Genomic DNA, 25,251 nt, shown 5'->3' with positions numbered 1-25,251 from the left:
CTCACAATAGAAACTGACCATTAACCGCTAGAGTCGATTCACAAAAAGTCGTTGGATAGGGCTCCTCCTCGGCTTAAGAGAATTCTGCTAGATGTTGTTCAATATGGTCCGAAAATCCAACACCAGGAAAGGAAAGGAGATTTCATTGGCAGATATTTTAAGTAGAGACAACGATACTCATGGGAAACGGATGAACTGGAAGTCCATGATGTGCTTCGAATGTCGAAATCTGCTAGACTCGAACTAATGGATGAGTGTGCGAGGGACCCTGAAAATCAGTAATTGATAGGAGCAATCATGTCTGGTTGGCCTGATGATAGGAGACAACTACCAGTTGAGTTACGTCCATACTGGAACTATCGTGATGAATTAGCGTGTTACGAAGGCCTGGTTTTCAAATCACACAAAATTGCTGTCCTAAAAATGCTACGTTAGAAGACGCTGAGGATCGTTCATTCATGGCATACAGGTATTCAAGGTTGTATCAATTGAGCGAAACAACAGCTGTTTTGGCTAGGAATGACAATGGAAATAAAAAGCATGGTGAACGCGTGCATAGTTTGTCAGAAGCATCAAAATTCGAATCAGAAACAAACAATCATCAACAACGAGGTGTCAACTCTACCATTTGAAGAAGTCTGGTCCGATTTGTTCCATTTCCAGGGACAGGACTTCATTTTGATAGCAGACGGCTACTTCGGATACTTCGATTTCGAGCGTCTGAAGGAAGTAACTAATGGGTCGGTAATTGCGATTCTAAAACGATGGTTTGCTTGTCATGGAATTCTCCGAGTACTCTATACTGACAACGGTCCGCAATACTCACCAAGAGTGTTTGCACATTTCAGTAAACGGTGGTCTTTCGATCACGTCACTTCTAGTCCCCACTTTCCAAGAAGTAATGGTCTGTCAGAAAGGTTCGTCCAAACCGAAACAGTCTCAGAAAGTATTGCTCAAGCACACAAACCAGGAAAGAATCTATGGAAGAATCCTGGGAGTACTTCCTAGACGAATCTTGGCCGCTCTTGAAGGAATCCCAGAAGAAACTTATTTAGCAATCTCAGAAGAAATTCCTGGAAGAACCCCAGAGCGAACTTCTGGAGAAATCCTAAATAAACCCCCGGAATAATCTCATCAAGAACTCCCTGGGAATCCTACAAGAGCAGTTCTGGAATAAATTTGTGAGAAGATTTCTAGGGTTCCGAAAAAAAACCTTGGAGGGGTGCAACCGTGCCGTCAAAGCCATAAACTAGCACACTTTCCCACGCACGCGCACCCCACATTTTGAATCAAATAAAACCACCATTCTGGGTATAAACATCTCAGGACTAATGGTGAAACTACTTTTCCAATTATATAGATACCCATAGAAATTTGTTTAGTTTGAATACGAAACTTTTTAAAACAAGGTATTACCTAGCTACATATACAACCCCATAAATCCTCACCGCCGCGGAACTGAATTCAACCACGATACTCAGTACAACTTATTAGCGGCGGTCGTTTTTCATCATTTCATTGTTGCCCCGCTCAATGCCCCCCTTTCCAGCACTGCACTAGCTAACCGCCGCGCCGCTCATAAATTTCAGTTTACCCAACCCAGTTGCTATCGATTGCAATTTAAACGACCTCAGCTTCCGTTCCTGACCCGCTCGCTAGCACTAGCTCCCTTGCGCTTGTCCCAAGGATGCCCGGTCAGGGCCACGTTGTTGCACGATTGCCATCACTCCGCGCTATTATAGCGCGGTCGTCGTCGTCGTCGTCATGGTGCTGCTGCACATCGTTCGTCCTTAATCCAAGAGTCAGGGACCCTGGTGCAATTGTGCATCTTCTGAGGTTTCGCCACAATAACTATTGAAGATTTTTTTTTTCGTCTTAACTTATGGAAGAAACGTTTTAGAAAACGGAAACGCTCGAAAATCAGAAGCACCAAAAATCTAGCTGCCAGTCAGGCGGTCGCTGCTAGCTGAGAGGCGGAAGAGGCGATGGCCCGTTGCCACTTGGCGCGTCAAAATGAGGAAGGTCGTCTCTCTGTCTCGATCTTGATGCCAAGGCATCATCGTCGGTCGGGCTGGCATATTCTTTGGCAGCTGAACAATCACCGAAGACTTTTATTGTCCTGCAGCTCGGTTGTTGTTTGGTGGGGAGTTGCTTTTTGAAATTTCTTCCGAATAGCAACAAGAAGAAAACGCAGAACTTCTTTGGTACCTTATAGTGAACTGAACCGTTGTTAAACCGCCAGTCAATTGGATGGGAAACCAGCCATTCTACGGGGTTTATTCATTATTTTTCTGCTTCGACTAAAGCAAACACCAAATGGGATATTGGTTTCCTTTAGCTTTCCAAGTAAGTATTGTTCAACGACAAAGCATTCGTGAAGGAAACCCTGAAAGAATTCCTAGAGGGATCCGTGGAAGAATTTCTGGATGAATTACTTGAAAAAATCCAGAAAGAATTGTGGAGGAAATCCTGAAAAAATTCATGGCGGAATCCTTGGAATAATTTCTGGAGAAATTTTTGGAAAAATATCTGGTGGAATTCCTCGAAGAGTCCCTAAAGGATCCCTACGGGAATCTCTGGAGGACTTTCCGGAGGAATCCCCGGACGACTTCTCTCCTAAAAGATCTGGTAGAATCTTTCCTGGAATTTTTGCACGAATCTCGAGGAGAAATCACTGGAGGATCTCCCGGAGAAAATCCTGAAAGACTTTCCGGAGGAAGTCCTGGACGAATCTCCCCTGGAATTCTGGACGAATCTTCTGATTCATGTAACTCAATTCGGGTTAAAGAATCTCTAGAACAATCTTTCGGTGAATTTTCAAAACAATTTTCAATTGAATACATGAAAACACTCCTGCAGAAATTTGTGAAAATATTCTCGGTAGATATTCTTCAGAATCCTAATTCCTACAGGTATCGATACACAATTGTGCATTGCATTTAGAGCCTTATTATTTTGAACCATAACTGTATCTTCAACCCTTCAAAGCCCTATTGGCAAAAGGGATTGGAACCACACAGTGAATTCGATTCGGGAAACGGAAACACACCAGCGGGGCACATCACCACCGCTGATAAAGGTTTGTTTCCGTTGCCGATTTTTTTCCCTATTCTTTTCTCGATTGTGTTCCCATCCGATCCAAACCAAAACCGGAGAGTTGAGAAAAGACGTCATCGTTTCTTTTCATTTCCTCCTCGTTGTCGTCGTCGTCGGTCGGTCGTTGTCTCCTGGTAGTAGACGTTGAACGAGAAACCTTTCTGATGGGTTGTGGAAAAGAAAGTGGCATTGGCACATATACAGTCGAGTCTCCTCGATCGCTTCGGCGTCCTCATTAGGAGCAACGTAATTTTTCGAAGAATTCTCGGATGAATCTCTGGACTAATTCCAGGACGAATCCGTAAAAAACTTCCTGGAGAAATTCTTTATGAAATAAATGGAAGAATTTCTTAGTCTAGGCGATTGAACGAATTCCTGAAGGAATTTCTTGACCAGTCCCTGGAAATGGAGTTTTGCTTAGCTGCGAACAGCCTCGAAGTTACGGTGGGCGTTTAGTGAAAGATAGCGTGGTAGCGTATTATTGGAGACTCATCTGTAGTCGTAAGCTTCCTGCTACTGCTACAGGACGAAAGCGACGATCTTGTAAGCGCCGGCAGAAAACGAATGGGTTGCCACCACCGACCGACGTATGTACCTACCCAACATAGACGGCGAATTGATGGAGAGTAAAGCTCCTTTGTTTGCGAATCCTTGCGCACAATAGACGCCGACGAGGAATTGTATGGGAAAAATGGCATGTGAAGAAAGCACTTTTCCTATACCGGTCTGATGGTTTCTCAGAGAGTGTGTGTGTGTGTATGGTGGGAACATTTCCTATTATGATGGACGGTTCAATGATTGGAAATTGAAGGTGGATGAAATCCTGCTTTTCAGTTCTTTTTTTATCAGATTGAGCTACATTTTTGGTGGTATTTGGATAGTCTTTAATTTGGAGAAAACAAATATATGGTGTGGACCCATAGAGCTTCGAGCTTAGGTCTTACACTGTAAGCTAGATCTGTTCAACAAATTGTCCGAAGACGGACTTATAAAAGTAATTGTGGATTTCAAGAAACAAAAGCTGGAATGTTTTTTATACCCATCAAGCGGATTAATTTCAGAATATGATTTTAATTATCAATCAAATTAAAACCAGTTGAACAGTTCTGTCTAAGATGGTATCGTTGCAGGAAAACAGGCCAAAATTAACAATTTTCGTCCCCTTCCTAATTCCCGTAACGTTTTTTTTTTTTTTTTTTAACATATTCTTCTGTCTCATTTTCCTCTAGATATTCAAGATTTTTTTAATCTGTTTAACGAGATTTTAAGCCTTAGGCTAGTTCTTCTCGGAACCCGCTTTTTCTTCCCTTCCGAATTTTGTGAGTTTGTCGGGAGTGGGATTTGATCCCAGGTCCTCGGCGTGATAGCAACGTGTTCTTACCATCCAACCAGGTCCGCTTCAGTTATTCAAGATATATTAGCTTGAATTTCTTTGAAAGTATTCATCACTTAGTGGATGGACCAATTAGATCTGAATATACACACTTAGTTGAGCTCGGCTAGTTTTATTCTTTTGATATATCGGCAAAAAACAATTTTATACATAGCAGCACCTATGGGTGCCGCTGGCATCAAACTTCAAACGTCAATAGTTTAACCGAGATCTCAGCAAATAAATGTTAACTGAGATTTACTCAGCCTCGTGTGTTGGTCCATTGCCCTCAGGAGAATATCTTCTTGTGATTATAGACTACTAACAGTCGATAGGGAAGGTATCAAGTATCGGTAGATCGGCTCCAGAGGCACGTTCTCCTGCATTTGGGAAATTTGTGCCATCGCCATCGATAGGGTAGAAATCTACTTCGTCATACTCCCGTAATATCAGATGAAAAATAGCCAATACATTACAGATGTTCAAACTTACCTATGCCAATGACCATCAGATGAATTTGCCATCAGATGGAAGCAAAAAGAAATAGACTATCAATTACCAGACCCTTTAGCATTTACGAGAAATTTACCGTTTCAATTTCACTCCACTTACGAGTTTTACAATTTTTTTTTTCTCGTTCCATTCCGCACCAAAGCATCAGTTAGCCACATTGTTCTTCTTCTTCTTCTTCTTTTATGGCTCTACGTCTCCACTGGGACTTTGCCTGCCTCGCTTCAACTTAGTGTTCTTTGAGCACTTCCACAGTTATTAATTGAAGGGCTTCCTTTGTCTGCCATTGCATGAATTTGTATATTGTGAGGCAAGTACAATGATACACTATGCCCAGGGAGTCGAGAAAATTTTCCCGACCGGAACGGGACTCGAACCCGCCGTCTCCGGATTGGCGATCCATAGCCTTAACCACTAGGCTAACTGGAGACCCTTCACATTGTTCTTCATCTTTACTTAATTTTCACTTCGCCAGATTTACTTGTTTAATCAACCTTCAATTTACATCCACAAAACTTCTGTGACACTTCAAAGTTTGATTTTACTGCTGCAGAATCCAGCAAAGGCTGTTCAAATAACCAAATAAATCATCATTTTCCCGTCGGTACAATGTAAACAACAAATTGTCTTTGTCTAGGGAGAATGTAAGCAAATGTGTGCATGGATTTTCTGCATACGAAACATCGTATTTCACAACCACCGAGAAAGATTTCTTCGTTGCACTGTGATTGTGTATTATGAATTGGTGACCAAAAATTAAATTGGAATATTTTGGTCATTATTTTAAAGCTACATTCATCTTAATTCGAAAGCTTTTTGGTGAATCGTAATTTGAATACATGATTCGATTTAGATTGCGAAGAATTTTATCATCGATTCGAGTGGATAACTATCGGTTAAATCATAATTTTTGACCATCCTATGTACCATGGTAACACGTAACCGAAAATTGAATTCAACGGAAACATAATTTGAGGGACATTTATTCAATCTTATTATTTTAAGGAAATTGTAATTGTTTCACAACATATGTTTACATGATATGGAAGCGAATTTATAAATTAGCAATTGATACCAAATTGGCCATGAGGCATTAGGCAAGGTGCAAGAATATACTCGATCATTATTGGTCGGTGCTTGGTTAGACGGGAACTAGATAGAAACCCTACATTGAAGTGGGGAAGAGTAATACAATCAAAGAGACTTTTGACCAGAAATTGAAAAAATACTGCCCCCAACAGAGGAATTACTTATAATAAAATCAGACCATACTACTCCCAAGAGAACGACTGTGCAGAACAGTTGGGAAATGAGCTAACGCCGATTTTTATTCCAAAGTAATGACAGTTACCACAGCACAAACTTACTAACCTATACAGGGCGAACACGACATTATTGCAACACCTTCAATTGTCTTCAAAATTACAGGGGATAGACAAAATGATCGAGATAGGCAAAATTTTCTCTTTTCAAAAAGTGTTCAATATTCTCAAATTTTTACTGTAAGTTCATCAACTAGTTGTGTATCAGTGGTCCAAATTTAGAAAAGATCGGACCATTCTTCACGAAGATATAAAGATTCTTGAAAAAGGTAAAATTATCCGATAGCCAACTTGGAGCTGTTATATCTCCGGATTCAATGAACTGAATGCAATGCAATTTTGACCATTTATGACTTATATAATGAGCTATGAAAAACCATTGACTTAACTTAATATTCTTAACACGGAAGAAAATTATAACGATTAGATTATTTTTCTATTAAAACACCAAATAATCCAAAACATCAACATCGTTTCAAAATTCAAGATGCAAATTTTAGTTCATTTAAATTCCCTCTAATTGACTTATATATAAATGTATTTTGAAGGAAAGTAACAACATTGCCACCAAAAAATTTAAAAAGCAATAGAATGCATATCGAAAATAGACCAATTCGGCACCAACATTTCAAAAGGGCGTAACTGCATTTACAACCAATGCCTTCTCACAAAGCTGTGGAGCGTATTCCATCCCTCTCGAGCAATCCACTAGCACAAATAGAAAGATAAAACCCTCCTCTTTCGATTAATGGATGTGAATTGCGTGAGATGAATGGAATACGACCCACAGCTATGTGAGAAGGCATTGGTTGCAAAAGCCGTTACGCCCTTTTGAAATGTTGGTGCCGAATTTACTATAAAATCGTGAAAAAATAAAATCGTTATAATTTTGTCTCTTGTTAAAAACTTCAAGTTAAGTCAAATGTTTTCCAGAGTTCATTATATAAGTCATGAATGGTCAAAATTTACTTTCAATCGGTTCATTGAATCCCGAGATATAACAGCTCAAAGTTGACTATCAGATAATTTTACCTTTTTCGAGAATCTTTACAACTTCGTGAAGAATGGCCCGATCTTTTCCAAATTTGAGCCACTGATACACAACTAGTTGATGAACTCACAGTAAAAATTTGAGAATATTAGATGCACTTTTTGAAAAGTTACAGCTAGTTGAACATTTTTTGAAACGTATAAATTTTGCCTGTTCCGATCATTTTGTCTATCCCCTGTCCATGTATTCATTATATAAAAACCAGAATTGCAGGGCAGTTTTATACATGAATCCCCCTTTTCAATATTTTTCGATTTTTTTTTCTTTTCCGCGCTTGTGCTCCAGAGTCAATCAATCTTTGAACTTCTTTTCCACTTTTCAAACCAAGATGGTACAGCTCTGGATCTTGCTTGGAGTGTAAAACAATTTTACACTCATTTTCTCTTTAATCACTTCCATCTTCACCGCAACAAACCACACGGCTAAGCAATTTACATGATATAAACAATATAGTTCTAAGAATAACTGTACAAAATTTGATCAATTTCTGTCCACCGGGAAAAAAGTTACAGCAATTTGTAAGAGTTGCAATAATTTCGTGTTCGCCCTTTATATTGCTGAGTATATATATATGAAATATCTACAAAATCAAACTATTCAGCATAACATTTACTAATTCATTTGTATAGAATAGTCCAAATGTTTTTGCCTGAAGATTGACTGGCAACACTGCTGCACTATGTCACTATCAATGGTAGGAAAACCGCCGAATTTGATAGGCTGACTGCGTTCCAAGTTAGCGTGTGCTCTGTTTAGTCACTGTCACTTTTCTTTTTCCATCACCAACTGGACTGATTGCGATGGCGGGTATATTTCACTGAGAGACCATCTTTAAAGTTGGTTTGAAAATCCAAATAATCACTTTCAGTGATGAAACTGTAATATGTGGCACAAAATAACATGTTTTGCATGTTAATCATTAAAAATTTTGAGTTTTGATTAAAATCGTTAAAATATCAGTTTAGTTGTAATGATAATGCTCTGGAGTGTGGGTCAGTATCATGTCGTTGCCCGTCACTGTCGACTTGATATTGATCGGCCTACAGTGATAGTGATGGTGGTGCAAAATCAGTAGTCAACTGACATGACTGATTTTACGCAGCTCTGCTTACTAGTGTGAAATGCACAAATCTGTTACATGCGCACCAAAGTGGACGCATATGCTCCACTTCTAACAATATTTCTCAACTTTTTTTAGCCCGTATCGGCCTTAGTAAGCGCAAACGAACTAAAAAATCTTGTCGTTCAGCTAATACATAAAAAATTTGAATATTTTTACAGTATAATCGTATAAATGTCTAGTTTGTGGATTGAGGACGTCGAAGTGGACCATGTGGCCGGAGTTTTTCTGCAGGGTTACTGAGTCAGAATCTTACTAAAAGGCTGTTTTTCAGTACAAAAGGTATTTTCCACTGTGATTCGTACAGTACTTAACCCGATTTTCTTTTTACTTACAGGTATTCCACTAACATGCCCAGGTTCATCATCAACAGAAACCCTTTAGAGAAGTGTTGGCAGGCCTTGATATGGAATACATTAATCTCATTTATCAATTTTTGAAACGTGTTGATATCGGAGTTTGAAGTATGTTTCTTGTTTTCGTTGCCCGCCATTTGGTTTTGTTGTTCGCCCCTGTCTGTCGTCGTCCCCCTTCCATTTGTCCTCTTCTTGTCGTTGTCTACCAATAAAGTCCTTTTTTAGGTTCCGTTACAGATCTGGACAATTTAACCCATATTTTTTTTTTTGGTTTTTATTTCTGTGTATTTTAACTAAAGCTAATTCTACACTTCATCCCATAAATGATTTTAGTATAAGTTAGAAAATAATTTAGTTTTAAACAGTGAATCAAAATTCGACCATTGCGCAACAATAATGGCAATGTCGCAACCTGTATTTGTTGCGACAATCCACCCAATGCGGCATAAGCTTGTCCCCAACTTAAAAATAACACCAGTTTACAGCATTTTTGAACTCGGTAAGCTGATGATCATTTTTGGTGTAGAATTATGCCCTGAGTTCGAAAACGCGAAGGAAAAAAATTACAGTAGAGCGGAATTTTTTTCGACTTTCCATACAAGGTTGATGATTTGAAATCGATTTTTGTTCTATTTTTAAGCAAAGTCGTTCACTTCACACATCTCATACTCCGTAGTCAATGCTCCGATTGAGCTGAATTTTTTACTGTAACTCGTCTGCATATGATATGTCAAATAAACGTTGAGACAGAATTTTTAAATTGTTTTTTTCTTTTTGAAAAAAATACATTTCTTCATATATTTTTGGAAAATTTGCTAAAATTTAAGGAGATCGTTCCCAAAACTCGCCAATATCTTGAATTTCATCAATCTGACGCAGAACCTGTATTCAGATGATCGAATTGTATTATATTCAGCTTTTAATTTATGGAAAAAGATTTAAATTTGGTTGAACAGAACGCAAGATTTTTGAATTTTATTAAATACTATTTTCTAAAAAGTTGTAAAACTCGATATTGAGCTAAAACTCAAAAACTGTTCTACTTTAATTTTTTTGAAGCACGGTTTCGAAATCAGCGCTAAATTATGCTTCAAAAATTTTGGTCGTTGGCGGAAGTTCACGACTTTCGTTTTATTTTGTAAACTAGTGAATAGGATTAACATCGTATACCACGAGTTTAGAGATTTTTAAGCCTTGCGTTGCAATTTTCGAACGGTAACTTCGAGTCGGTAGCCACTGCAACTCTGCTGAAGATTTATCATCAAACAGTACTTCGGCTTCCCAGACTTACATAGTTTTGAGGCAGCAATATATTGAAAAATGTATAATCAATGTAGGCTCAGTGTACCAGTTATGGCTATAGTACCTCAAATTCGTTATAGTTGATTTTCTACCTTTACGATGCAAATCATCAAGAAAAAATATGTGAACAATAAATCACGTTTATAAAAGATGATTGCACTCATTCAAATTTCACATTTAGCTCAAATTATGATATAAATAAATCATTTTCCTTAAAATTCCGGCTTCCTTGCACCCTATTTCGCCATAGTGTACCAGTTATGACAAATCCCATAAGGAATGCATGTAAATAGTGCGAAGTGGAACCGAAATTAAAAAGTATGTCCATAACTGGTACAGGGTTCCTATCATTGGCACACGCCGTAATAAATAGTAAAAGTGGGTTTGGCTCAGATTTTATATTTTTTCCTGTAAAGTATGAAAACAAATCTATCATTTGACATATCGACGACATTCGTCGGTCTTCTTCTTATTTTTTCAGAAGTAGTTTTCCTTAGGTAGTGCGATAACTGGTACAGGCACCCTAAAACAAATGATTTCAGCTCAGTTATGTCCATGTGGCGCCCGAGCTTGCCAAATAAACGAATAAGTAAAAATAAGTAACTTAACTTAACTTATACATTTTTAAATTTTTATTTTAGGATTTTTGGCTTAGCGATTAATTCACTTAAAAGTGCGATAACAATTCACTTTTTCCATAAATGAATATAGAGTATTGGTGTCTTCTGCAAAGTTGAAGAAAAATGTACCCGAGTAGGTGAGAAAATCTAACGAATAACGCAACCAGTTATTAATAATAGAATAACTGAAGCACAAAAACTGATATTGGTTTGATTGAGATAAGAGGTAAAACATCAGAAATAATATCAAAAACTAGTATAAGGAAGTGCTCAATAATAGTTCTTTAAGATATTACAAGATCAAAAAAAAAAAATAGCAGACAAGATTTGTCGACCTTTTTTTCATCGAACCTACGATCTTAGGATTCACAGGCTGCGATGCTTACCACTCAACTGTGGCTCACTGTTGGGAATGTCATGGCAACAAGAGCATGATGATCTTCGTTTCCTCAACTCAGAAAGGGGCACATAGCATTTCACTATCATCGAGCCATCTCTATTGGTGTATGTGTTCCATTTCGTATAGATGAGCTAAATTTGTTCTTATGTAGAAATTTTCAGATATTTCGACAAGAACAAAAACTGATATCATAACTCAAAGTGTTATTGGTTCGATATTTTTTAAACTTTCGAATAGTTTATGATGTGACCTTCTACTGTCATCGTTGTAAAATAGAAAGAGAGCAAAGATTAAATGTGAGCAAGCCAGCAAGAAAAGTACATGCAACAATCTTTTTGATACATTAGTGTCAACACACATTTGTTGTTGACTTACAAGTACAAATTATTACGTTGATTTCGAAAAATTTGGCCAATTTATAATAATCTTTGTTCAAGTACTTTTATGGAAGAATCCATGGCTTGCACAAATTTGTTCAAAATCATGGAAAAGAAAGGGTTAAAATCTGTAAATAAGCCGCCTGATTGGTTGATATCAAAGCGTGCTGCTTGGATGACACCAAATGCACGTGGTTTATCGAACTTCTGTCATAATTTTCAGCCGATATTCACGTGTTGTTTCATTTTCAGATTTTTTGCTGTTTATGTATCAGAAGTTAATCCCAAATATCACACTATATTTTGTGCATGTGGAACTTGTCTTCTATCCTGCTCAGTCGTTTACGTTGTTACAAAATGTACAATCAGACCGTTGTTAATATTAAATTTGTTTTATGTCACCCCTGTCGCTGTCACACATCTCTTCAAAAATTTAAAAATATTAAAATGGCGAAAATACTGTTCATTTTTACTTTTTGTCATAGTATAATTGATTTCAATGTCCGTTTTTCTCAAAAGTTAAAAAAGTTTCAATTGATTTTTTTTTTCGTTTCATATTTTTGTGCCTTGTTTATTGTTAACTCTTCTTTCATTATTATGGTTGATTCTTGTTTCATTGAAAAAAAAAATCTTTGGACAAGATATATACAATTTGAATTATTTATTTGACTACTAAATTGTTTCCAAAGAACTTACTTGTACTTCGATAAGAGTGAATTAGAACATTCAAATCAAACTGTCGAGTAAAATCTTGTACCGACTTTTCGAACCCTCTAAGCAGGATACCCTCTCCGAATGAGTGTTATCATTTTTGTACCTCTTAATTCTGCCCTATTTTGCTTATCCTTTGACAGATACGCGTATTTCGACTGCCACTTGTAATCTTCCTCAGTGTCAGTTATCCACTCCACTGGAGTGGTAGTCGGAAGTGGTCGAAATACGCGTATCTGTCAAAGGATAAGCAAAATAGGGCGGAACTAAAAGGTACAAAAATGATTGCACTCATTCAGAGGTGTCGAGTAAAAGTTGGTTACTTAATCCTCTTTTAAAGTTTTTAGACTTCTGATTTTACTTGCTTTAACAAAAAAAAACCCACAATACTATTGAATAACCTTGAACATTACACATTCCATTTCATGTGATCCTGTATGGCAACCATCCTTATCCAATGCCTGTATATTTCTGGTTGATGCAGTTAGATGTGAACGTGGTTACACTTGGAGGTCACCTCCTCCCTTGATTTGGATTTTTAATGCAGCAGTCAAGTTGGACTACCGCCATACCACCAAACTGGTAGATTTTATAACAGAAGCACGAAACTAACGTGGATGAAGATGTGTTTTTTATGTGTGTTTTGAACGAGGAGAAAATAAAGCGAACAACGTACAGCAAGAGCAGATGTACACTGAACGAGAGCTGGAGGGGGTGGCGGCACATGTACACATACGAGTAAAAGCACTAGAAGAGCAACATTGTGAATAAATAACAGGTAAAATTTGCCGTGTTTTTCGGGGCAGTTGGAAGGAGAGTACATGCAAACTTTTACTGCCCTGGAACTGACTGGGAGAGTTTGTTTGGTGTGTTGCTGTTTTTAATTCACTTTCCAAGCTCGAAGTTATCATTGTCGCTTTAGGTGATACGAGTTTGCATAGTAGGATACTAGGTTTACGTAACAGTTATTATTTTAGGTATTTTACCTCTTATGCAGGGCTATTTAATACCTCATTCAGGTTGTAGGTATTCGTTTTTTCATACCTCAGTTAGGTATGCTTCAGCTATTTTCTCCTGCTCGGGATGTAGTAAAAAATCTAAACTCGCTTGTATGTGCAAATGATCTCAACTTCGAGTTTACCCGTGTCCGTAATTGGTACAGTTACCCTAAAACATGTTGGCATACCAATCACGTCACAGCCAGCCAGCTACCACCCTTACCACGGTTACAGCATGGAGGCTGCAACCTAGCGATTCGATTTATGGCGCCCAAAGCCTTATGGTATGCACACTAGATGCATATTTACTGCTGTTCGTTGTGAATTTCCCAACCGACCGACCTTCGACTCGGCTGTACGGACGAATCACAGCACACAAAAAGGGAAATGGAAGTAAGGAGAACAACTACAAAGCTACCGAAAACAAAAACTAACAAGAGAAAGAGACGATTGAAGCTACTTACCCGCAAGCTGCCGGTATTGCGTCGATCTCCGGACATGGGCATCATTCCGATTCCGCTGGCGATGGGGACCACGGTGCCGCCGCCGGTTCGTATCCCCTGGCCCAGTGTGGCTCTGTTGTTCGTGAGGTATTGTGATGTTGTTGTTTGTGTCGGTAATTAGGTTAGGTTGTGTGATTCAAGTGCGGATCAAATGAATCCCAAGTTGGTGACACCGTTGTTGTTGTTGTTGGTGGGGTAACATCAAAGTGTTTGATCCGAGGTTGTTTTTTCAGTCGGTAGCACACGCCACAAACACATACCGAAAGGTTTGGTGGAAGGAGTATCCCAAGCCATCGTTGTCGTCGTCGTTGCCACGCCGATTCGTGTTTATCGTATGTGTGTTCAGTTTTGGTTGGTGTTTTTTTTGTTTGGTTGGGCGAGGAGATCGGCGGTCGGGCGGGCAAGAGTTTGTACATATTTTTTGATTCGTTTGAAATGAGAGAAAAAAGCAGACATGGAAAAAAACGTACATCAATCAAAAAATATATATTGAAAAAAGGTATGGAAATTAAAAACTAGAGAAACGGAACGAAATGGATTGAAATGCGGAAATGCTAGAAAAATGGAGAAAAATAACACGTGACACGTGGCGAGAGTGAGCGGTTGTGCAGGTTAAGTTATTGAATTTATGGGAAACTTTTTCTTGTTTGCGATTTTTTTTTGCATAGAGAATTAGGGAGGCACGAGACAACGAACGAACGAGCGAGCGAGCGAGTTAGGAGAATTAGCCAAGTACAGGAGGTAAGCGGATGCGTAAATTGGATGAATCAATTGATCATCAAACTCATGCTGTGCTATGTTGGTACCTAGAAATGGAAAATGCGTACAGAAACTGAATGAACATGATTTGCATTGAAAGGGAATAACATGTTTTGTAAACATGGTGGATAGCATTGAGAAAAAAAATGTATGTTTTGTCATCACATGGATTACCCGGTGGGCAGAATATCATTTTTAGATTTATTGATAACATGTTTCGAAAAACAGGCGAAAAAGGCGTTTGCTCACCAATATTGACCCCCTATTATTAGAATATAACTTCCCAACAAACATTTTCGCTGTATAGCAGATAAATAAATCGCTCTCAAGCTTGATTATGAAAAAAATGGCTGTATAAGTTGTTATTCAGCCATCATTGTTAGTTGGGTTATTGTTATAACTTTGGTAATGACAAGTAGTATTTTTTCATTTAATCAGTGTTATTTTACACATTTCATATTGTACTATGTATGACGTGCCAGAGAACCAATTTGCACGTATAATGAAGTTTATAATCATGTTATACGTACTTTTATGCGGTAAAGTAACATCGCATAAGATGCAGTAAAAGTGCCTTATGTGTACAAAAGTGGAGGCGCTATACGTGCATTGACGGGAAAATAATGATGCTATATGACTTTAAGCGACATCTTATGCGATGTACGGTATGCACTATTGCGACATAATATAGCACCTGATGTGACTTAACAATATTCGAAATAAAACAATCTTGTCACCTAAGTATCGAACTAATAACCTTTGGATTATCGAGCCGCATTTTTTTTTTAATTCACAAATAAAAAAAAATTCACACATAGCACCAAACACTACTAATGAAACACACTGATTAAATGTCATGACATTCTAACTCAGCTCAGTGTTCGGCAGGCTCTTTGGAAATCAAAATGATGTAGCATGATTTCCCGCACAGTTACCACTACTCCTCTCTTGCTAGCACCACCCATTGTTAATTATAAGGTCAACAAGACAAAAATGATGACTTTGTAACTTGTTTTGTAACCATAATGATGACTTTTCACTTTCTTTTAGCTTTTTGGCACTCCCTCAGCACCTCTTTCATTATTATCACGTATCACATCGCAATATGCCAAGGTTAACGATTCTAGCTTATGCGAGTTTGTATTCTACATTTGAACGAGCTTATTTTCACTTTTATGCGATTCAGTTTGTACACCAATGCGAGTTAAACTGATATAATTAGAAAAGCACCAAGCGAAGTCGTATAATCATCGCAGTACGCTATTATGCGAATTCAATTGACACTTTGCGAGTTCACTGAACGCTTTTGCGAATAAGCAAAGTTCGTCGCAACAAAACATCGGAATATCGTCTACTAGGATGTAGTCATGCATTATGACAGTTAATTTGCACTATTATATGATTTTACCAGATACATCGCAGTAAGTTAAAAAAATAACATCATATGCGATGATAGTTGTCCCTCAGCCGTACATATATGCGATAGTGACTCAAAATAGTACTTTATACGATGAACAGCGTGCATCCTTATGCGATTCCTGGTTGTCTGGGGTATAACGAGTATTTGAAAAAATAAAATATCACATACTTTTACAAAATATCAAACTTTTCCTTATTTTCACGCAAGAATTTCCTTAAGGTTTCATTCAAGTTCTTCCTTAGAGACTCCTCTTTGATCCACTTTAAAAAATTTCATCTTTATTTTAGAAATTTTATCAAATGTTTCATAGAATTTGTTTTAAACAATTTTCCTGCAATTTATTCAAAGCTTTAATGGGATTTCATCCAGGATTTTTCCAGCAATGAGAAAAGAAATTATCAAATCAATCTTACAGGGTCATATCAAGGGATCCTTTGAAAGGATTCTTCAAGTATTCTCTCTGGAATTCTTTTAAGTTTATCCTGAAATATCTCAAGAAGTTCTTACAAGGAAGTTTCTTCTAAAGATTGTACCCGGATTCACTACATAAGCTTCCCTAAGAATTTGTTCAGCAAGTCCGTTCTTCTAGGTGTTTTCCAAATTGGTCTAGACTTCACTGGCGAATTTCTGCAGATTTTTTTCCATGAGCTTCTCGAAAAGTTCTCTGAGACTCTCAAAGAGTTTTTTCGCGAATTGTTCGAGTAGTTCCTCCAAATAGTCTTTCAGGAGTTATTCTAGGTGTAGAAACTCAAGGATTTCCATTGGATTTCGTTATAGAGCTTCTTCAGCAATTCCTCTTAAATATGATGTTCAGAAGCTCCTCCTACAGTTCTTCAATTTTGTTTCTGAAATTTTATCAGTTACTGTTTGTAATAGGGATTTTTTCACAGAAATCAATCCATGGATTTAAATAGGAGTCTATTTCCAGTTATTGTGTGTTCCAGTTATTAGTGAAAAAGGAATCCCAAAAAATCTTTCAGGTGCTCATCACGGGATCCTTGGAACGAATTCTTCAAGGATTCCTCTGGTGATTTTTTAAGACCTTATCCCAGAAGTACCTCGAGAAGTTGGATGGCACAAATTTCCCAAACGGAGGAGAACGTGCCTCTGGAGCCACCCTACTGATACCTCGAGAAGTTCCTCAAGAAGTTCTTCCATGGATTGTGTCCAGCTTTTTATAGGAAGTTTCTCTAAAAGTTTCTGCAGAAAGTCCCAAGGCTCTTCTGTTAGGTCTGCTCTCCGGGAGTTTTTTTCAAGCCTTTCTCGAAAATTCTTCAGGATTCTCTCCAGAAGATGCTCAAAAAGCTACTCCGGGAATTCCTTGAGAAGTTCTGCCAGTTATTCCTCCAGCTGTTCTAATTTTTCCAAGGCCTTTTCTAGTTAACATTCCCTAACAGTTGGGTTATAAATAAAAAAAAAGCCTGGAGTTTCTCAGGAATTTGTAACAGAGGTTATTTCTGAAATTTTTAACTATTTGTTTAAGAAGTTTATCAAGAATTCAGTAAGATGTTGTTTTTACAAGAATTTCAACATACCTTTCTTTAAAACTTGTTTCCAATAGCGCCTTCCTTGAGGATTCCCCCCGAAATTCCTACAAGAATTCTTTCAGAATCTCCTGCAGGAATTTCTTTAAGAGGTCTTTCAGTATTTGCTCCAGGAGGTGCATGAAAAACTCATCAGGAGTTTTTATCGAAATTCTCACAAATATTTTTCAAAATTTCTTTCAAAATATTTCATAAAACCTTTTTTCGTTTTTTTTTAGAATAATCATCCATGATAATATTTTTAAATTCCTCCATATCCGTTAAGAAGTAGCAGATGTAATTTAAAAAAAACCTTATTATGCATTTTACTATTTTTTTTTCCGAAAGTAATTCCCAATGGAAAAACTTGAAGGAGCCCTGACAGAATTTTATGAAACTATACTAAGAATAGTTTTTGCTGAAGCTGAAGAAACTACTAAAAGAACACCTTAAGCAATCATTTTAGGTACAATTCCCGAAAGAAGGCCGAGAGAAATACGTGAAGGAATTTCAAGTGATTATTTTAGAAACTTTTGGAAAAATTCTTTCGGGTGATTTTTAAACAATCATGCTCCAGAAGAAGAGTTTTTTTTCCAAACCACCTGATGTAATGTATGCTGTGCGGAAGGTATGAAAAATAAATAAACACAATGCTGTACTCCAAAACTATGTGGAAGGATTTAGCCAGTCTTATTCAGAAAATCCTCCAGCAATTTTGTAAGGAATTTCTTCAAAAATATGTTAACGAGTTCCTCTATAAGAACCACCGGGGATTTCTAAAAAATCCTCGTAACTTTTCTTAGCGGAAACCTCTTAGATAATAGAGATTGGATCAACAATCCATAACCAATTGGCTGAGCTTAAGAAGGAAAGTGACCGAAACAGCACCCTGCCCGAATAGTGCCACACCCTATTTTCGGAATTTTGCACAAATCTTTTCGGTTTTATTCTGGGTTTTCAACAGAATTTTTACAGCAATCCTTTTCTACGAACTGGTTGTTAGATTTCCAAAGAGATTCTTCCGATATTTCCTTTACGTATTTCTAAAAATATTGCCTGATTCCTTCGTTAAGGCCCTTATAGAAATTGTTTTAAGTTTTTACTGTAAACATAACAATTGAATCACTGGAAGATATTATTTAAAATGCTCAGGCAATTCAAAAAAAAAATATCATAGATAGTGCTCCTGCAGAAATCTTCGGAAGGGTTCTTAAAGACAACTTTAAAAAATCATCCGAATCAACAGATTAATTTTTGGAGGAGCTCTTAGAAGAATTTTGTGGAGGAATTCGACGATAATATCCAGCAGAAGTTGCTGGAGAAATTCGGAAAGAATATTCTGAGGAATTCCTTGAGAAGTTCTCCGAGAAATTACTGAAACCTCGGAACAACCTTTACAAATATCTTAAAAAAAACCACATAGTAAAAAGTAAAAAAAAGAGAAAAAAAAAGTTAAAATGTAAAAAAGGAAAAAAGGAAATATTCCTGCAGATCCATCTGAGAGATCCTGGAAAAATCTTAGGAAAATAACAGCGTTTTTTTAAGGAATTCTGGAAAAGTCCACGAAGAAATTCTCTGGAAGATGAACTGTACGAATCTAGAAAAGCGAAATTGTTGAAGGAATTTTTACAAGAATTTCCAGCCGACTCCTTGGGCAAGTTTCATGTGGAATACTTCGGGGAATTTAAGGAGTTCTGGAGAAGTCCTCGCAAAAATATTTGAATTTTTGTAGTTTTTTAGAGACATTCTTGATAAACTTTTGCAGGAACAATTTCTAGAACTCTTGAATTCTTGAACGAATCCAAGAAAATTTCTCGAAGGAGTTTATAAATAAATTCGTTGGATAATTGTTTGAAGAAATTTTTGGGAGCGCCCTCGGCAAAATTTTCAAAAGAATCCTCGAACAAAATTTTGGTCAAAAATCTTCGGTGGAGCTTTTAAAGTAATTTAAGGACGAATTTTCGGCAACACCCGTAAAGAAAATACGGAAGAAATATTGGATAAATCTTCGGAGAACTTTAAGTGAAATCGTCGGATAAATTTGTAGAAGCTTTAAAATGAATGTTCGAAGGGTTTTCCGAGAGGATTATCGGATGTAGTTATTTATTATTATGGAAAAGTGCCCGCAAAATTTTCAGAAGAATCTGTCCTTGAATTTCTGAATAGTTCCTCGTAGATATATGAAGATATTTTTTAGAGATATTTGAAGAATGAGGGTATTCAAAAATACAAAAATAAAAGAAATCTTGGAAATAAATCTCAAAAACATGACTAGAGCAACCATTGGACAAAAATTCAGTGAGTTCTTGAGAGTTTGAAAGAATCCTTGGAGAAGTTTCGGGATAAATACTTTAAAGAGCATTTTTTTGAAAAAAAAAAATTAAGAATTCTCGTGAACATTGGATAAATATTCAAAAATTTTTTTGAGAATGTGGAAGAATCATCGAAAAAGTTTCCGCTTATGCGAATGTAGACTCTTTGAAAAGTGGAAATTTTTGACGAATTTCTGAAACATCTCGATAAAAGCTTTGTTTAAATTCTCTGGAAAAAGTAGTCACTGAGGACTTTCTGTATAAATTCTCGACGAAAACTTCGAAGCAATCCTTGGTGAAAATTTTTCAAGATATTCTGAAAAATAAAATCATTTGAGGAGTTGTTCAAGAACTGCACGTTGAAATATATAATAGTTTGATAAATTCTATGTGACATATTCTGAGAAAGCTTTCAGAAGTACTAGAAAAATCCTTTAGCTAAATACTGGAGGAATTTTCGGGAAAAATAGAGACATTGTTGATGAAATTTCCGATGAAATTAGAAATCAGGAATTAAAAAAAAACTTTGAAGCAATCCTTAAATTTATTTTTCGGGCGCCCTGGAGAAATCCAGTATCTCTGATAAATTCCTGGTGATATGTTCTGAGAAACTGTTTGAGCAAACTTTGGAGAATTTTCTAAAGATGTTCTCCAAACATTCCAAGTTCTAGAAACATCCTCAGATAAATGTCTGGACCAATGTATAAAAATAATTTGTGGAAATTGTTGGTGAAATTTCCAAAGACATTGGAGAAGAAATGCTTCAGTAACCTTTGAAGTAATTTCTGAAAATATTCTCAAAACAGAAGTGCTACTTTCAGGAACTCTTGACACATCTGCAGATGAATCCGTGGGAAGTTCTGGATGAAATTGCTCAAGTAATCACGTGATTTTGGTCTTTTTCGGTCTGGGCACTTTAATTAGTCAAGTAATTTAAAAAAAACCATCAACTTTCAAGCTTCTTTTCTAGAATTTTTTTTCAGACGCCCTGGAGAACTTCCAAACAAATCCTCGGGAAAATATTAAATTATTTTGATTTGATTGATTCTTGGCGGTTTTCTCTGAGAAAATCTTTGAGAAAACGTAGGAAAACTTTCTGAAAAAGATTCTTTGATTTGGAATTTTTCGACTGGAACTGGATGTTATTGCGTTCTACCCGACGTTTCGGCCATGGGCCAAGGACAAGGCCCAAAAAGGCCAAAACCTATGGCCGAAACGTCGGGTAGAATGAAATAAATCGTTTGAAAATAAAGACTGAAATAGCCGATTCAACGCGATTTCTGAAGAAGTATTCCAGGATAAATGTTGGAATAAAGGTCAAGAAAAATTCTTTGACGAATGTTTAGAGGAATTTTTGAAAAAAAAAAGAAAAGAAAACTTCAAAGTAATTTCTGAAATTATTTTCGAAAAAAATCCTGGAAAGAAACTCGTAGAAATTCCAGGAAATTCCTTAGCAGAATTCTCGGAAACATCTGTTGATGAATCTGTGGAATGTTTGAGATGAAATATGCTAAATTTGAAGGGCGAACACGATAATATTGCCACACAGAAAATATTGTATAACTTTTGATTGCGTTCGTCAAAATAGCTATTTTTTTACCATGAATAGTATATTATGTGTAGCTAATACCATAAAATTTTCATTAAAATCGGTTGAGTATTGGCGGAGATATCTTTGAAACAAGGAAATTGCCACTTGAGAATCTTGTGCAAACAAACATTTTGGAAAATATCTCTTTTTTGCCGTTTCAACGCTGGCGCCAAAAATACTAAACCGATTTTAATGAAAATTTTTATGTACGTAAAGTATGTATGTAGAAGTAGTTTGTCAAAATTTCATTCAATTTGATCATACCGTTAAAAAGTTATAGCCATATATGTCGCACCATGTCACAATAAGCAGATGTGGTTTTTGGTATAGTGAAATTCAAACTGCTCTTTCTTTGAAAGTACTCAACAAAAATGGCTGAAATTTTTACTGTAAACAGTTTAACACAACAATTTTACACTGTCAAAGTTTTATAAAAATCGGGACAGTGTTACCAGTTCTACAGTCAAAATAGTACACGCGGAACTAAAAATGGCCAAAAAGTACCTAAAATTTACCTTGAAGCGATTTGAGCTTTGGTTATTTACTGGAAAAAGTACTGAACCGATTTCAATCAAATTTTTACCACTTAATTGATACTATGTTATGAATATCGAGTGAAATTTTCAAACGTTTTGATAAGGTAACAAAAAAGTTATAGCCTAAGTAATTTCTTGAAATGGGTGCACAAATTTTCTAAAATCTCATTTTATGATATCGACAATATATGCGCCAATACTCAACCGATTTTAATGAAAATTTTATGGTATTAGCTACACATAATATACTATTCATGGTCAAAAAATTAGCTATTTTGACGAACGCAATCAAAAGTTATACAATATTTTCTATGTGGCAATATTATCGTGTTCGCCCTTTATTTACAAAACAAAAATCCTCAGAGAAATCTTTTAGGGCGTCCTGGAGAAATCCTCTGTGGAATTTCTAAATAAGTTCTCTGTGGAACACATAATTATTTTTGATAAATTTCTGGCGAAATATTCTGAGAAACTCCTTGAGCAAACTTTAGAGAACTTCCTGAAGATGTTTCCTCAAGCATTCCAAGAGGAATGCTAGAATGAATTTCTAGAAAAATCCTTAGACGAATGTTTGGAAAAAAAATGAAAAAATTGTTGGTGAATTATCTGATAAAATGAAAAAGAAATAATCCAGCAATTCATGAAGAATTTTTTGAAAATTCTTGAAGAAATGTTCGGAAAAAAACTCATAGTAATTCCAGGATCTTTCTAAGCAGGAATTCTTGGACACATCTGCAGATGAATCTGTGGGACATTTTTGATGAAATTGCTAAAATAATTAAAAAAAAAGAATAGATATTTGAGATATCCCTGTAGTTTTTTTTTCAGACGTCCTGGAGAAATCTGCTGAGGAATTTCTGAAAAAATCTTCGGAGGATTATCAATTAGTTTTGATGAATTCCAGACGACTTCTGAGTAGCTCCTCGAGCAAGCTTTTTTAAATTTGGGGAATTCCTGGAGGAATTTTGGAATGAAGTTCTTGAAAAATCCTTGAAAGAATTTCTAGAGGTATTTTCTTAAAAAAAATTGGAGAAATTTTTGGTGAAATTTCTGAAGATATTGTAGAATAAATGATTCAGTAACCTTTGAATTAATTCCTGGAAATATTCACAAAGTTTCTTTGGAAAGAAACTAGTGGAAATACCAGGAAAATTCTAAGCAGGAATCCTCAGACATATCTGTGGATGAACCTGTGAGAACTTCTGGATGAAATTGCCAAAATACTAAAAACAAATATCTTGTTCCGATTTTTCGAACCCTCTAAGTATAATATCCACTTTGAATCAGTGTTATCAGTTTTGTACTTTTTAAATCCGCCCTGTAACTACGGGGTACAAAACTGATTACACTTATTTGAAAATAAAAAATACTTTGAAGCAATCCTTAGAGGATTTTGTTCAGACTTACGGAGAAATCCTCTGAGGAGTATTCAGTTATGCAGTATAAATTCTTGGCAAGCGAAAAGAATGAAGATGCTCTTTTAGGGATTCCAAAAGGAATGTTAGAATGAAATTCTAAAAAACATCCTTAGAGAAATTTCTGGAGAAATTTTCGAAAAAATATATAATTTGGAAGTAAGCTGAAGAAATAAGAGAAAAAAAGCTCAAGTAATTTTTGAAGAAATTTCTACAAATATTATCAAAAAAAATCCTGAAAAGAGCTCTATTTCTACGAGCAATTCCAAGAAAATTCTAAGCAACTCTGTGGGAAGTTCTGGATAAAATCGCCAAAATATTAAAAAAAAAAACAAAAAAACTCTAATTTTTAAAGAAAATTTTAGAGATTTTTTCAGACGTCCCGGAGAAATCTTTTGAGGAGTTTTTGAAGAAAATCTCGGAGGAACACTCAATAAGTTTTGATAAATTCCTAGCAATATGTTCTGAGCAACTCTTTGAGCAAACTTTGAAGAATTTTCTGAATATAGTCTCTTAGGCATTCCTGGAGAAATGTTGGAATGAAAATATAGGAAAATCCTAGAACGAATTTTTGGAAAACAATTCAAAAAGAAATGGAGAAATTGCTGGTGTAACCTTTGGAAAATTTCCTGAAAATATTTCCTAAAGCAACTCGTGGGAATTCTGGGACAATTATAAGCAGCTTTTTTTGGACACCGGGAAATTGAACTTTGAGGCAATCCTTACAGATTTTTCTCAGGCTTCCTGGAGAAATCCTCTGAGGAATTTCTAAAGAAACCCTCGGAGGAGCATTCAATTATTTTTGATAAATTCCGGGCAATATGTGCTGAGCAACTGTTTCAGAGAACATTGGAGGTTTTTATATAGATGTTCTTCTTTTAGCCATTCCAAGAGGTTTTATTGGAAAAAATTTCAAGAAAAATCCTTGGAAAATGTTGGTAAAATTTTCGAAGGAATTGGAACATAAACGCTTCTGTAACCCTTTAACTAATTCCTGAAAATATTCTCGAAGAAATTCCTGTAATGAAACTCGTAGGAATTTCAGAAAATTTCTAAACAGAGATTCTTGGACACATTTGTTGGTGAACCTGTGGGAAGTTCTGGATAAAATTGCTCAAGTAAAATTTGAAGTAATTATGTTTTGGTAGCATTTTACGAATTTACGATTTTACGATTATGAAATTTTAAGATCATACCTCAATTTCATACAAAATGCCCAACATTGTTTGCTTACATTACACCATGATTAACCTCTTGAGTTCTCCTTCCCTGCCTTTCAACCACCATCTCATCAACGAACGAACGGGTATATAGCTCATCTACACACTACACTCAAGCATGCCCAGACCCACACTTGGCCTTGCCTCGAGAGCCCTCGAAGCCGCCCTCGAAACAGCCCAAATTGAATCGTTTTGGTCTTCAACCTTCTCAGTTACCCGGCCGCCGTTTTCCCTTTCATCTTGGATGTTTTTTTTAATCGTGGTGGATTCGCTGTTTTGTACTGTTAGTACGTCTACCAAACGGACGGGATTACATTTATAAAAGAATTTTTGATGTTTGGTCGGTAGGAGGATGCAGCCAGTTGGATTCTTGAATAAGCTGTTGTGTTGAAGCATGGTTATTGTGGAAATTCAGTTTTAAAGAGTAAACTGAGAAAATTGATTAAGAAAATTTGTAATTTAACTTAAGATATTTCTGAAATAGAATTGTGACTATTTCTGAGTGTTCTGAGTTCTGTAGTTTTCTATATTCCCAAGTAGTTAAAAGGAGTTTTATGTTTATCCGAATCGATTGAAATTTTTCGATCGAGTGTTCTACAAACTTGATCAAGTTAATTCAATTTGAGTCGTTCAAATCAATTTGCAATTACTTTAGCCACCCACTTATGCTATACCATCAAAAAGTAAAAGTAATTTTAAAAATTCTTCCTTTCTATCGATCGGTTTCGCAAATTCCA

General features: G+C 36.3%; 1 protein-coding gene across 6 annotated transcripts in view; it reads right to left on the bottom strand.

The window, feature by feature from the left end:
• LOC109418028 (kazrin) overlaps positions 1-25,251 on the bottom strand; it is a 364,304-nt gene that overhangs the window by 61,945 nt on the left and 277,108 nt on the right. For all 6 annotated transcript variants that reach the window (XM_029870756.2, XM_029870759.2, XM_029870758.2 and 3 more), the window contains exon 14: positions 13,700-13,811. In XM_029870756.2, the coding sequence (XP_029726616.1) occupies positions 13,700-13,811 (112 nt within the window). The remainder of the gene's footprint in view (positions 1-13,699; positions 13,812-25,251) is intronic.

The sequence above is a fragment of the Aedes albopictus genome, chromosome 2, assembly GCF_035046485.1.
Source record: "Aedes albopictus strain Foshan chromosome 2, AalbF5, whole genome shotgun sequence".
Taxonomy (NCBI): domain Eukaryota; kingdom Metazoa; phylum Arthropoda; class Insecta; order Diptera; family Culicidae; genus Aedes; species Aedes albopictus.
This window is presented reverse-complemented; position numbering and strand designations above follow the sequence as displayed.